The following is a 15,634-nucleotide window of genomic DNA, read 5'->3' as shown; positions in this document are numbered from 1 at the left end:
ACATTCCACGAGAACTGTGGCAGCCTCCATTGCTTTCATGGCGGAGGTTCCCATCTTGGACATCTGCAGAGCCGCTACATGGTCCTCTGTCCATACCTTTGCCAATCACTATGCGCTAACGCATCAAGCCAGGGAAGATGCTGCCCTGAGTAGAGCAGTCCCCCACTCTTCTGTAGTTTCAACATCCGGCCCTCCTCCATAGGTTCTGCTTTGGAGTCACCTAATTGGAATGCACATGAGCAATCACTCGAGTAGTGACTACTCCTTCACACCCTTACATAAGATGGAGGCTGGCAGTGGGAGCCAGGAGCCAATCTGGGGTGAGGGCGAAGGCTAGAGGTTGTGAGCAAGGGGCTGGCAGTGGTTTGTCTAGCTCAGAGCCAAGGGAAGAAGGATAGCTTTCTCTCCGTGACTCCCTGACTGTCCTACATGTGTGCTTGGTGTTTGAGTTGCTGGGCCCTTCTCTGCGATGTCTAATGAGAAGCCATGGAGCCCAGGGACTGCCCTTGCCGTTTGTGAAGAAAGCCCTGCAACAGGTAAGATCGAAGAGCACTGGAGGTGAGGAAGGGGGAGGGAACAGGGAGGAGATAGAGAGGAGATCTGAGTAGATGGCAGTGCAGTGGAGGGACCTTTTCAATATGCAGGGTTATTTTGCTAAAGCATAAAATCCCCCAAAATACAATTCCTGTGAGCTGGAGATCATTTCCCTACCTAGACATACACCTGCCGTCTCACTGACTCCCCTTTGATTAGTATGGGTTTATCTACCAGTGAGGAGGACTGGGTTAGCTGACTTATGTACTGGGATGGGTTTCCCCTTTGGATTGCCCCAAATGCACTAAGCCCACCTGTTATAGCAGCCAGGGCACCCTTTCTGCCTGCCTTGCCTGAGCCAGGCTATAAAGAAGACACGAGAAGTGAGTCTTCTGTTCTACACTAGAATCACAGAATCATACAATCCTAGGGCAGGAAGAGACTTCAGGAGGTCAAGTCCAGCCCTCTGCCCAAAGCAGGACCAATCCCAACTCAATTATCCCAGCTAGGGATTGGCTGGCCAGGACTTAAAAACTTCTAGGGATGGAGATTCCTTCACCTCCCTAGGTAACCCATTCCAGTACTTCACCACCCTACTAGTAAAATAGTTTGTCCTGATATCCAATCTAGACCTCCCCCACTGTGACTTGAGCCCATTGCTCCTTGTTCTGTCATCCCTCACTACTGAGAACAGCCTCTCTCCAGCCTCTTTAGAACCTCCCTTCAGGAAGTTGAAGGCTGCTCTCAAATCCCCCCTCACTCTTCTCTTCTACAGACTAAACAAGCCCAAATCCCTAAACCTCTCCTCATAGGTCATGTGCTCCAGCCCCCTAATCATTTTGGTTGCCCTCCGCTGGACCCTCTCCAATGCGTCCACATCCTTTCTGTAGTCGGGGGGGACGGGGATGGACCAGAACTGGACACAATACTCCAAATGTAGCCTCACCAGAGCCAAATAAAGGGAAATAATCACTTCTCTAGATCTGCTGGCAATGCTCCTCCTAATGCACCGTAATATGCCATTAGCCTTCTTGGCTACAAGGGCACACTGCTGACTCTTATCCAGCTTCTCATCCATTGTAATCCTGACAGAGAGCGTCCACCCTGAGAAGCCCTCAGAGCCTCTCTGGTCCTTCCCACCAGGGGCTCGTGCCCCATTCCTCCCTCATGTCCTTCCACTTACCCCTCCCTAGCCCCCCTTCCTGATGTCAAATACAAGACACGTATGTTCAAAAACAGAAACTGGGTTTATTAAACAAAACGGGGGGGAGGGGATGAACCTCTGGGGAGATTGGAAAAGGAGGTGGGAGAGGGGAGGGGGAAAACTGGGAGGAGGGAGCTGGAAGGGGGAAGCAAGGGGAAGAAGGGGGAGGGGAAGCTCGGGGTTGGGGGTCTTGTTGGAGCAACTTGACTTTCATGCTAACCTGCTCCTGAGTTCGCATGTGGCCTTCGGTGGCCAGGCTGGCAGCTATCCTGCTATAGACGGCCACATTCCTCCATCTAGTGCGGAGATCATGGACATTGGGGGCATCCGCCCCCCCCAACCTGAATAAGGTCCATGATCTCCACCCTGGACCACGAAGGAAGGTGCCCGCCTTCTCCAGCCCCTGTCAGGCTCCTGGGAGCTGGCAGACTGCTCCTGGAGAGCGGTGGAGGGCTGGCTGCCAGTGGCTTGCTAGCTCATATTTTGGGGCCACTGGGTCAGGGCTGGCAGGCTGGCTCTGGGCCACTACTGGCTCTGGGCTGGCAGGCTTGGAGATGGCACAGGCACTGTGGTCAGGGTCTACCCCTTTAATGACTCTGGGGATGGGGGAGAGGAGAGTAAGTTTTTCTGGTTGTGCCCAGAGTGGCCACCAGGGCTCCCTGGGAAGGGCTGGAGACCCCTTATTTTGAAATAAGTGTCTACACAGCACTTAATTCGAAATAGCTATTTCAAATTTGGCGTTACTCCTCGTAGCAAACAAGTGTAAGACCTGTAGGGCCTTTATGCCAAGAACTAGAAGAGACAGCGTTCCGCCTCCAAAAATCTGTTAATGGAGGCATCTTTGGATCACCATCTGCTACTGCAGGCCACGGGACTGGAATCTGTGGCCTTAGTGTGCAGTGCACCGGCTCTGCAGAAGAAGTCGGGTAAGACAGCCTGGCACTGTGGGTCTCTGAAGCCTGGCACCGATGTCACTGATCCCATTCTCTGATCTAGAAGAAGCAGCAGAGGTGGGAAAGGGGACAGTTACCTGTTTCCAGAGCTAAGAGGCTTAAAGAGTCACATCCTGAGTTTGAGCATCCTTCAAAACAATCTGCTTGTATGGCGCTGTTGACTCTGGCACCTCTTCCGGTCACGTCGAGTCTGGTGTAAGTGGACTTCCTGTCCCGGGAGAGCCATATGGGATATGTGGACATGCCATCCACTCCTGAGACATATGAGGCTGCCTGCAACCTGATTAAGCGAATGTGTGGCCGATTAGTGTCCCCAGTGGCTCCATCGACACCATTGCTGGTACCAGGGCTGGTGCAGTTGAGGAACAAGCCTCCAAAGTTAAGAAGGTCCCTTTCGCCCGGCACATTCATGGAGCTGGGACTGTTCACCTCAGCAGCGATCTGGTGAGGACCCCTGTAGCAGGCGGAGCCCTCCCATTTGACACCAGCCAATCAGCGGGGATGGTTCCCTTCAGCATTGGTCCTGGGAGGGATCCTGTACAAGCGGAGGCTCCAGTGCAGCGCGGTACCACTCCCTTATGGTTCCCATGTTCTACGTCCATGTCAGAGTCTGAACTGGGCCAGCAGTCCAACCGGAGGTGCTGCTTGGCACAGGTCCCTCTGGAGAGGAGACAGGAGTTTAACCCTGCCAAGGCCTCCTCAATGGCAGGCCCCACCTCAGTGGCTGTTCTGGACTCCTTAGGCTTGCCACCAGATGCAAGGTGGGGTTTCCAGGTCAGTCTCTGTCACTTTGGTCAACAGGACCACTCCTTCAGAGTCCCTAGGTCAAGTCCCCGCCATAGGGGTACAGTTATGTGACTACGATGGGGTCACAGATACCTGCTACACAGCCGATCAGGGACCAGTGGAGTCCTGTTCAGCACCAAGCTCCCAGTCAGCACACACGCCAGTCTGGGGAGGACAAACAGCACTGGCTTCCAGGGATGTCTCTGTACCCAGTGCCACCTGTTTTGCAGCACACTGGTGCCAGTGACCAAGGGCATGTGCTGCAGGACCCCTCGTCCTTATAGTCACCTGGTGAAGTGATAGCTGGAGTGGCAACTTCACTACCCGCTGTGGACAGTTGGGTGCATCAGGATCTATTGAGGTGGTATGGTCCAGAGTATGGGTCTGCAAATAGGGGAGGTGGTGGAGGATACAGAACTTATGGTGGACATTCTGTCTCCAGGGGCCTGGATCCAGAGTTGTTCTCCCCTTTATGAAGACTATCTCCTCCACCATGAAAACCCTTTGGCAGGCCCCTGCTTCCATTCCCCTGACTGCTAAAGGGGTGGAGCAGTGGTACTTTGCCCCTTGGAAGGGGTTTGAGTACTTGTATATGCACCCGCGACCTCTCACCTTGCTAAGGAATGCCAGAGTCACTAGGGCCTCACTCCTAAGTCCAAGGACTCTAAGAGGTTGGGCTTGTTGGGGAGGAAAGTATACTCAACGTGTTGCCTCCAGCTGAGGATAGCTAATCAACAGGTGGTGTTGGACTGCTACAATTTTAATACATGCATGTTCATGGACAAATTAAAGAGCTCTTCCTATCCGACTCTAGGTCTGAGCTCATGGCCCTAAGAGGAAGAGAGGGTAATTTCCCAAACCTCCCTTCAGGCAGCTCTGGATGCCACAGACTCTGCAGTCAGGTCTATGTCAACAGACATAGTTATGAGGCGGAACTCTTGGCTCCAGGTGTCTGGGATCCTTCCTGATGTCCAGAATACAGTACAGGACCTTCCTTTTGATGGCACCAGCTTGTTTGCAGAGCAAACATATTCTAGGCTCCATAGTTTGAAGGACACAAGGGCAACATTAAAGTCCTTGGGCCTTCACACGCCTTGAACACAGCAGAGGTATTTCAAACCAACTCCGCTCCCTAGTTTCTGTCCTCCACCTCAGAGGCAGAAACAGAATAGAAGGAGTAGTAGGCGAAGCTGCTGTCACCCCCCCCCAAGTGTCAATAGTAGTGAGAGCAATGAGAAGTCCTGTGGCACCTTATAGACTAAGGGTGTGTCTAGACTACGGGGTTTTGTCGACAAAAGTGGACTTTTGTCGACAAAACTATACCTGCGTCTACACTGCTGCTGAGTTCTGTTGACATAACGTTGACAGAACTCAGCAGTTTTGTCGATGACTGTAAGCCTCATTCTATGAGGAATAACGCCTTTTGTCGACAGAGTTCTGTCAACAGAAGGCGTTATTACATCTACACCCTACTTTGCGTCTACACTGTCATGTCGACAAAGCAGCTTGCTTTGTCGACAGAACTGGATGTAGTCTAGACGCTCTTTGTTGATAAAAGCTTTGTCGACAAAAGCCTGTAGTCTAGACGTACCCTAACAGATTTATTGGAGCATAAGCTTTCATGGGCAAAGACCCACTTCGTCAGATGCACGTAATGGAAATTCATGGGGCAGGTATAAATATACAGGCATAAGAAAATAGTAGTGGGAGTGGCATCATTAATAACCAGGCCTAGTCTTCCAGGTGGTTACCAGGTCCTAACAAGAATTTTTGAAGATGCACCCAAGGGCAAGGAACCTGTCTCCTCCTCAGATCCTACCCTTGTGTTTGGGGACCTCTTGTCCTATTTTTACCATACCTGGACCCGAGTCATGTCCAACAGGTGGTTTCTATGCATGGTAAAAATGGGATATTCCATTCATTTTCTATCCACCCCACCTTCCCATTTCCCTGCACCATACCTTTTCAGGGACCCCTCTCACAGGCAGCTCCTGCATCAGGAGGTGCAGAGGCTCCTCGAGGTAGGAGCAGTAGAGAAGGTCCCTCTACAGTTCAGGGGCATGGGGTTCTATTCCCATTATTTCCATATCCCGAAAACCAAGGGTGGATTGCGTCCCATTTTCAACCTACGTGGTCTAAGCAAATACTTCAAGAAGTTAAAATTCTGTATGGTATCCTTAGACTCTATGATTCCTTCACTGGATCCAGGAGACTGGTACGCTGCCCTCGACCTGAAGGACGCATACTTTCATGGGGCCGTAGTTCCAGTTCACAGAAGGTTCCTTCGTTTCACAGAGGGAGGTTCCTACTATCAGTTCCAGGTGCTTCCTTTAGGCCTCTCTGCCGCACCAAGGGTTATTACAAAGTGCATGGCGGTGGTGATGGTATTTCTACATCGCAGAGGGATTCACGTCTTCCCCTGCCCAGATGACTGGTTGGTCAAGGTCCCCTCTGAAGCTGTGGTCAGGACTCATGTAGAGCTTATCGTGGCCACGTTCAGCCAGTCAGGTCTATTGCTGAACCTTCAGAAGTCAATCGTGTCACCTATGGAAGTCATAGAGTTTGTAGGGGCACATTTGGACTCCCTGGCAACCAGCAAGTTCCTCTCCCAACACCATTTCAAAAGCAAGTGCAGACTGAGTCAGGGTCTGGGGGCCCACCCATTTACAACAGCCAGGACTTGCCTTCAGTTGTTCGGGCACATGGCTTCCTGCACCCACGTCTTCCCCTCACCTGGCTTTGGCTCTGCCCCCTGCAAATGTGGTTGGCCACTGTGTACAAGCCGTCTTGCTCCCATCTGGACAGTGTTAACTGTCCCGCCGTTGATGATAGAGGTTCTTCGTTGGTGGCTGGACCCTCTCCACATGTGCTCAGCGGTTCACGCCCCTCGGCCCACCCTGACTCTGGTTGCAGATGCCTCAGACTTGGGATGGGGCATGCATCTGGGTGGACTCAAGACTCAGGGTGCCTGGTCTTGAACAGAATGTACAATGCATAACAATGTAAAGGAACTGAGGGGCTGTCTGGTTGGCCTGTCTGGCCTTTTTGGGCAATATAAGGGGGACGTGTTCTCAGTTTGCACAGACAACACCACAGCGATGTTTTATATCAATAGACAGGGTAGTGCTTGCTCTATTCCCCTGTACAAGGAGGCGATGTTGCTGTGGAAATTGTGCAAGCACAACGAGATGCACCTACTGGCCTTGTACCTGCTGGGTTCTCAGAATCCACTGGCAGACAACCTCAGCTGCTCATTTTAAATGCAAGAGTGGTCCCCCAAGTGGGAGGTTGTGCAGGCACTTTTCCAGATGTGGGGTCGTCCCTGTCTGGACCTCTTTGCTACAAAGGGGAACAGGAAGTGCTGGGCCTTCTGTTCCTATCTGGGCAGCAGCAGATGATACCTTTCAAATTCATTGGGGAAAGGGCCTTTTGTATGCATTTCCCCCGTTCATCTTGATCCCCAAGATGCTGACCAAGGTCTGTGAAGAAGAGCAGACCTCGTTTGGTAAATCTGGTCTGACCCAGGCAACATTGGTACACGTTCTCCAGCCTCTCTTGGTATCGCCCCCGATCCTCCTCCCTTTGTTCCTGGACTTATTGTCCCAGAACCACAGCACATTGCTGCACCCTGACTTCCACACTTTACAACTGATGGCATGGAGGCTCCTTGGTTGAGCATGCTGGAGTGAAAGTAACTTAAGTTTCTTACAGGTATTGTTATGTTGCACAAACACCTCCCTCCCCCCCCCCAAGGGCAGGGAGAATTGGGGGCAGGGGTGATACGAAAATACCTGTAAGAAATGTAAGTATGCAGTGGTGTGTGAAGGGCTCAGGACAGGAGAGAATGGTTACCAGAGAGAATTTGTTTCACATTGTGGGGACGGGGGCGGGGGGGTGTCTGTAAATGAGAATAGGCCTTTCCCCCAAGGCCTCTGAGATTGAGGGATCATTTTCCAAGATAGGTTGTAGATTGTGGATGATGCGTTGAATGGGTTTGAGTTGTGGACTGTAAGTAATGACAAATTCTGTTATTTTCTCTTTTCGGTCTGTCTTGAAGTAGCTCATGTCTGGGTACTTCTCCGGCTTTGTCAGTCTGTTTTTTTCACTTCTTCAGGTGGGTATTTCAGTTTTAGGAATGCTCTATATAGATCCCGTAGGTGTCTGTCTGTCTGTCTGTGGGATTGGAGCAAATCTGGCGGTATTTTAGGACTTGGCTGTATACAATAGATTGAGAAATGTGTCTGGAATGGAAGCTGGAGGCATGAAGGTAAGTGTAGCTGTTGGTGAGTTTCCGGTATAGGGTAGTGAAAATTTGTCCATTATTTAATTGTACTGTAGTGTCCAGGAAGTGGATTTCCTGTGTGGACTGGTCTAGACTGAGATTGATGGTGGGGTGGAAATTGTTGAACTCCTTGTGAAATTCTTCAAGAGACTCTTTCCTATGGGTCCATATGATGATAGAATCATAGAATACTAGGACTGGAAGGGACCTCGAGAGGTCATCAAGTCCAGTCCCCTGCCCTCATGGCAGGACCAAATACTGTCTAGACCATCCCTGGTAGACATTTATCTAACCTACTCTTAAATATCTCCAGAGATGGGGATTCTACAACCTCCCTGGGCAATTTATTCCAGTGTTTGACTACCCTGACAGTTAGGAACTTTTTCCTAATGTCCAACCTAAAACTCCCTTGCTGCAGTTTAAGCCCCTTGCTTCTTGTTCTATCCTCAGAGGCCAGGATGAACAAGTTTTCTCCCTCCTTCCTTAGAATCTAGGCTCTTGGTACTGGTGCACTGTGTGAGCACCCCAAGGCTCGCAATGGTAATTCCAAGTACCTCAGACTTCTCATTCAAGGGCTTGGACAGACTGGAGTGACCATTAGCGTGGTTGTGCAGGTGGTGTCGGAGAAAGGGCTTTGGATTCTTCGATCATGGGACTCTGTTCTGGGCACAGGGACTGTTAGGAAGAGATGGGATCCACCTAACAAAGAGAAGAAGTAGCATTTTTGCGGGCAGGCTTGCAAACCTAGTGAGGAAGGCTTTAAACTAGGTTCATTGGGTGACGGTGACCAAAACCCTGAAGGGAGTGGGAAAGTCAGATACCAGGAAATGCAAAGTGGAATGAGCAACAAAGGAGGACCCCTGATTCGAATGGAGAAGGTAGGGCGCTCAACTGGTTTTCTGAGGTGTTTGTACACCAATGCGAGAAGTCTGAGCAACAAACAGGAAGAACTGGAGGCCCTGGCCCAGTCCAAGAAATATGATTTAATTGGGGTAACAGAGACTTGGTGGGATGACTCGCATGACTGGAGCGCTGTCATGGAAGGGTATAGACTGTTCAGGAAGAACAGGCAGGGGAGGAAAGGGGGAGGAGTTTCACTATATATGAGGAATAGTGATAGAGATGTAGCCGTGTTAGTCTGGTGTAGCTGAAACAAAATACAGGACTATGTAGCACTTTAAAGACTAACAAGATGGTTTATTAGGTGATGAGCTTTCGTGGGCCAGACCCACTTCCTCAGATCAAATAATGGAAGAAAATAGTCACAACCATATATACCAAAGGATACAATTTAAAATACAATTTTAAATTGTATCCTTTGGTATATATGGTTGTGACTATTTTCTTCCATTGTTTGATCTGAGGAAGTGGGTCTGGCCCACTATATATGAGAGCATTGTAATTGCTCAGAACTCCAGTCTACAGAGGGAGAAAAGCCTGTTGAGAGTCTATGGGTTAAGTTTAGAGGTGCAAACAACAGCAGTGATGTTGTGGCTGGTGTCTACTACAGGCCACCGAATCAGGTGGATGACGTAGAGGAGGCTTTCTTCGGACAACTGAGAGAAGCTTCCAGATCGCAGGCCCTGGTTCTTGTGGGGGACTTTAATCACCCTGACATCTGTTGGGAGACCAATACGGCAGTACACAGGCAATCCAGGAAGTTTTTGGAGAATGTTGGGGATAACTTCTTGGTACAAGTGCTGAAGGAACTGACCAGGGCCATGCGCAGCTTGACCTTCTGCTCACAAACAGGGAGGAACTAATAGGGGAAGTAGAGATGGGTAACAACCTCGGAAGCAGTGATCATGAGATGGTAGATTTCAGGATCCTGACCAAGGAAAGAGAGTAGTAAAATACACACCCTGGCCTTCAGAAAAGCAGACTTTGACTCCCTCAGAGACCTGATGGGCAGAATCCCCTGGGATGCTAACATGAAGGGGAAAGGAGTCCAGGACAGCTAGCAGTATTTTAAAGAAGCCTTATTGAAGGTACAGAAAGAAACCATCCCGATGCGTAGCAAGAGAAGCAAACATGGTAGGACACCGGATTGGCTTACAGGGGAAATCCTTGGTGAACTTAAGCACAAAAAGGGAGCTTACAAAAAGTGGAAACTTAGAGAAATGACCAGGGAGAGCTATAAATGTATAGCTCGAGAATGCTGGGGGGTTATCAGGAAAGTGAAAGTGCAATTGGAATTGCGACTGGCTAAGTATGTGAAGGATAACAAGAAAGGTTTCTACAGGCATGTTAGCAAGAAGAAGGTCATCAGAGAGGGTGTGGGGCCCCTACTAGATGAAGGAGGTAACCTAGTGACAGATACTGTGTGGAAAGCTGATGTAAAAAATGCTTTCTTTGCCTCAGTCTTCACGGACAAGGTCAGCTCCCAGACTAATGCGCTAAGTGATGCAATATAGGATGAAGATGGACAGCCCTTGGTGGGTAAAGAACAGGTTAGGAACTATTTAGAAAAGCTGAACATACACAAATCCATGGGTCCGGACTTAATGCATCGGAGGGTACTGAGGGAGTTGGCAAATGTCATTGAGGAGCCTTTGGCCATTATCTTTGAAAAGTCGTAGAGATCGGGGGAGATCCCGGATGATTGGAAAAAGGCAAATGTAGTGCCCATCTTCAAAAAAGGAAAGAAGGACAATCCAGGGAACTATAGGCCAGTCAGTCTTACTTCGGTCCCAGAAAAATCATGGAAGGGATCCTTAAGGAATCCATTTTGAGGCACTTGGAAGAGGGGAAAGTGATGAAGAATAGTCATCATGGATTCACAAAGGGCGCAAGTCATGCCTGACCATTCTGATTAGCTTCTGTGATGATGTAACTGGCTCTGTGGACATGGGAAAGTCAGTGGATGTGATATGCCTTGACTTTAGCAAGGCTTTTGATATGGTCTCCCACAATATTCTTGCCAGCAAGTTAAGGGAATGTGGATTGGATAAATGGACTGTAAGATGGATAGAAAGCTGGCTAGAAGGTTGGGCACAGCAGGTAGTGATCAACGGCTCAATGTCAGGATGGTGGTCGATTTCTAGCCCCAAGGTTCGGTTCTAAGACCGGTTTTGTTCAATATCTTCATTAATGACCTGAATAAGGGGATGGATTGCACCCTCAGTAAGTTTGCCAATGACACTAAGCTAGGGGGAGAGGTAGATACACTCGAGGGCAGAGATAGGGTCCAGAGTGACTTAGATAAATTGGAGGATTGGGCCACAAGAAATCTAATGAGGTTCAACAAGGACAAGTGCAGAGTCCTGCACTTGGGATGGAAGAATCCAAGCATTGTTACAGGCTGGGGACCAACCAGCTAAGTAGTAGTTCTGCAGAAAAGGACCTAGGGGGATTTGATAGCAGCCTTCAACTTCCTGAAGGGAGGTTCATCCCCTCCCCCCCGTTTTGTTCAATAAGCCCAGTTTCTGTTTTTGAACATACGTGTCTTGTATTTGACATCAGGAAGGGGGGCTAGGGAGGGGTAAGTGGAAGGACGTGAGGGAGGAATGGGGCACGAGCCCCGGGTGGGAAGGACCAGAGAGGCTCTGAGGGCTTCTCAGGGTGGACGCTGTCTGTCAGGATTACAATGGATGAGAAGCTGGATATGAGTCAGCAGTGTGCCCTTGTAGCCAAGAAGGCTAATGACATATTATGGTGCATTAGGAGGAGCATTGCCAGCAGATCCAGAGAAGTGATTATTTCCCTTTATTTGGCTCTGGTGAGGCTACATTTGGAGTATTGTGTCCAGTTCTGGTCCGTCCCTGTCCCCCCGACTACAGAAAGGATGTGGACGCATTGGAGAGGGTCCAGCGGAGGGCAACCAAAATGATTAGGGGGCTGGAGCACATGACCTATGAGGAGAGGCTGAGGGAGTTGGGTCTGTTTAGTCTGCAGAAGCGAAGAGTGAGGGGGGATTTGAGAGCAGCCTTCAACTTCTTGAAGGGAGGTTCCAAAGAGAATGGAGAGAGGCTGTTCTCAGTAGTGACGAATGGCAGAACAAGGAGCAATGGTCTCAAGTTGTGGTGGGAGAGGTCCAGGTTGGATATTAGGAAAAACTATTTCACTAGGAGGGTAATGAAGCACTGGAATGGGTTACCTAGGGAAGTAGTTGAGTTTCCATCCCTAGAGATTTTTAATTCTCAGCTTGACAAAGCCCTGGCTGGGTTGACTTAGTTGGAATTGGTCCAGGCTAGGGCAGGGGGCTGGACTTGATGACCTTGTGAGGTCTCTTCCATCTCTATGGTTCTATGGTTGTCAGACACATAGAAGAACATAATTTGTTGGTCAAAAGTTAACATGGTTTCTGTAAAGGGAAATCATGTCTTACTAATCTATTAGAGTTCTCTGAAGGGGTCAACAAACATGTGGTCAAGGGGGATCCAGTAGATATAATGTACTTAGATTTCCAGAAAGCCTTTGACAAGGTCCCTCACCAAAGGCTCTTACATAAATTAAGTTGTCATGGGATAAGGGGGAAGATCCTTTCGTGGATTGAGAACTGGTTAAAAGACAGGAAACAAAGGGTAGGAATCAATGGTAAATTTTCAGAATGGAGAGGCGTAATTAGTGGTGTTCCCAAGGGTCAGTCCTAGGACCAATCCTATTAAATGTATTCATAAATGATCTGGAGAAAGAGGTAAACAGTGAGGTGGCAAACTTTGCAGACTATACTAAACTGCTCAAGATAGTTAAGACCAAAGCAGACTGTTAAGAACTTCAAAAAGATCTCACCAGACTGGGTAACAAAATGGCAAATGAAATTTAATGTGGATAAATGTAAAGTAATGCACTTTGGAAAAAATAACCCCAACTATACATATAATATGATGGGGGCTAATTTAACTACAGCTAATCAGGAAAGAGATCTTGGAGTCATCGTGGATAGTTCTCTGAAGACATCCACGCAGTGTCCAGCAGCAGTCAAAAAGCAAACAGGATGTTAGGGATCACTAAAAAGGGATGGAGAATAAGACGGAGAATATCTTATTGCCCTTATATAAATCCATGATACGCCCACATCTTGAATACTACGTACAGATGTGGTCTCCTCACCTCAAAAAAAGATATACTGGCATTAGAAAAGGTTCAGAGAAGGGCAACTAAAGTGATTAGAGGTTTGGAACGGATCCCATATGAGGAGAGATTAAAGAGACTGGGACTTTTCAGCTTGAAAAAGAGGAGACTGAGGGGGTATATGATATAAAATCATGAGTAGTGTGGAGAAAGTGAATAAGGAAAAGTTATTTACTTGTTCCCATAATATAAGAACTAGGGGCCACCAAATGAAACTTATGGACAACAGGTTTAAAACAAATAAAAGGAAGTTCTTCACACAGCGCATAGTCAACCTGTGGAACTCCTTGCCTGAGGAGGTTGTAAAGGTTAAGACTATAAAAGCACACTAGATAAATTCATGGAGGTTATATCTGTTAATGGCTATTAGCAGTGCTCGATAAATAATGTAATCTACTCTCCCGTGGTAAGTAGATTACACCCCAGAAGAGCCAGTGCAGAACGATATGCGCAGAGCACAGAACCATGCAGCTGGCGAGCAGGGCTCACCGCCACTTGGCAAGCCCTGGCTATTAGCCTGTATGGGTAAGAACGGTGTCCCTAGCCTCTGTTTGTCAGAGGGTGGAGATGGATGGCAGGAGAGAGATCGCTTGATTATTACCTGTTCAATTCACTCCCTCTGGGACACCTGGCATTGGCCACTGTGGGCAGACAGGACACTGGACTGGATGGGCCTTTGGTCTGACCCAGTATGGCCGTTCTTATGTTCTCCATAGACATCAGAATCTTTCTGAGACACCAAGTCTGTTACATTGGCTTCTCTCCTGTGCAGGGGCAGCCTGTGAGCCTAGGCATACTAGGCAGTTACCTAGGGCGCTGCCAGCCCAGGCGCCCGATGATGATATCATGGGGCACCCAGGCGCCCTGTGATTATGTCACGGCCATTGACGGCCATGCAGGTGGGGCGCTGATCGTGCCTTATGCCTGGGGCACCAGCTGCTGCAGCTGGCCTCAGGCCGCTCCTGCTCTTGTGACATCATCTGAAACTGCTCCTTGGGATGGTCTCTGCACTATTCTTGGTGTAATTCACTGTCTCTGGTTCCCTCAGGTCCTGGCAGGGCTGCAGTTCCTGCACGGCAGCTGCCGGATTATCCACGCAGACATCAAGCCAGAGAACATCTTGCTGCGGGTGGATGAGGAGAGCCTCCAGAAGCTTCTGCATGAGACAGTTGCCTGGAGCCGGAGCACAGATCTGGGTCTAAAGAAACCAGGTACGCTGGAAAGGGAAAAGCTTGGCAGAGTTTAGTACGGGAAGTGGGACTCCTCCTGCTGACTGCCTTCCAACGTCTTCCTATGGAGACTTCATGTCAAGGGTAAAGAGACACCAGCAGAAATTCTTGCCCTCCCTGGAGAAATTCGTGCCGTCTCATTGGGGGTCCTGATCCAAAAGGGAGCTGCAGGGGGATCACGAGCTTATTTTAGGAGGGTCACGGCATTGCTTTCTTACTTCTGCACTGCCTTCCGAGTTGGGCGGCTGGAGAATAGTGGTTGTAATGTTGGCCGGGTGCCCAACTCTGAAGGCAGCACAGAGGTAAGGATGGCAACACAATACCCATGTTGCCTTTTATGCTGCTGCTTTCAGAGCTGGGTGGCCAGAGAATGGCAGCTGCTGACTAAGGGCCCAACTCTGCAGGCAGCAGCGCAGAAGTGAGAGTAGCAATACCTCACCTTCCATGCAATAACCTTGCGACCTCCACACAACTCCTTTGTGGGTCAGGACCCCTACAATTACAACACTGAGAAATTTCATATTTAAATAGCTGAAATAATGAAATTTACCATTGTAAAAATTCTGATTGTGAAATTGACCAAACTTGACCGTGAATTTGGGCGAGCCCTACTCATATACCAACCACTCATGCCCCAGTCTAGGTTTGTTTGTGCATAGAAACGCTGCTGCAGATTGATGTGTGTGTAGGAACAACTGGAAAATGAGACTTTGCTGATACATTTCCATTGCTTCTGAGCACTTATAGCCTTACACTATAATGTGTTCCTTAGAACTGTGTTGTAAGTCAAAATGTTTTAAATTAAAACTGCTTTTCCTATTGGAATCAGTGGTATAATACCTAGGTAATATCATGTTAGGGGTCTATTATAGAGCACCTAACCAGGAAGAAGAGGTGAATGAGGCTTTTTTTAAAACAACTAACAAAATCATCCAAAGCACAGAACTTAGTGGTGATGGAGGATTTTAACCACCTAAACATCTGTTGGGAAACCAAGAGCAGGGCACAGATTATCCAACATGTTCTTGGACTGCATTGGAGGCAATTTTTTTACTTCAGAAGCTGGAGAAAGCTACTAGAGCAGAAGTTGTTCTCGGTTTGATTTTAGAAAATAGGGAGGAACTGGTTGAGAATTTGAAAGTGGAAGGCAGCGTGGGTGAAAGTAACCATGAAATGGCAGAGTTCATGGTTCAAAGGAATGGTAGAAGAGAGAACAGTAAAATAAAGACAGTTAATTTCAAGAAGGCAGAAACTAGTAAACTAAGGGAGCTGGTTGGTAAGGCCCCATGGGAAGCAAGACTAAGAGGAAAACAATTAAAGAGAGCTGGCAGTTTTTCAAAGGGACATTATTAAAGGCACAAGAGCACACCATTCCACTGTGTATGAAAGACAGGAAGTACGGCAAGAGACCACCCTGCTTAACCAAGAAATCTTGAATGATCTTTAAATAAGAGTCCTATAAACAGTAGAAACTGGGTCAAAGTATAAATGATTAATATAAATAAATAACACAAGTCTGTAGCAGAAAAATTAGAAAAGTGAAGGCACAAAAGGATCTTAATCTAGCTAGAGT

The 15,634-nt window shown here is 48.5% G+C and overlaps 1 protein-coding gene across 14 annotated transcripts in view; it reads left to right on the top strand.

Moving 5' to 3' along the window:
- Window positions 1-15,634, top strand: part of LOC102446721 (SRSF protein kinase 3-like) — an 82,704-nt gene that overhangs the window by 22,878 nt on the left and 44,192 nt on the right. For all 14 annotated transcript variants that reach the window (XM_075916674.1, XM_075916683.1, XM_075916682.1 and 11 more), the window contains 2 exons: window positions 432-536; window positions 13,881-14,043. In XM_075916674.1, the coding sequence (XP_075772789.1) occupies window positions 432-536; window positions 13,881-14,043 (268 nt within the window). The remainder of the gene's footprint in view (window positions 1-431; window positions 537-13,880; window positions 14,044-15,634) is intronic.

This window comes from Pelodiscus sinensis, unplaced genomic scaffold (genome assembly GCF_049634645.1).
Source record: "Pelodiscus sinensis isolate JC-2024 unplaced genomic scaffold, ASM4963464v1 ctg69, whole genome shotgun sequence".
In the NCBI taxonomy this organism is placed as follows: Eukaryota; Metazoa; Chordata; order Testudines; family Trionychidae; genus Pelodiscus; species Pelodiscus sinensis.
The sequence above is the reverse complement of the archived record's forward strand: the minus strand, read 5'-3'. Positions and strand labels throughout refer to the sequence as shown.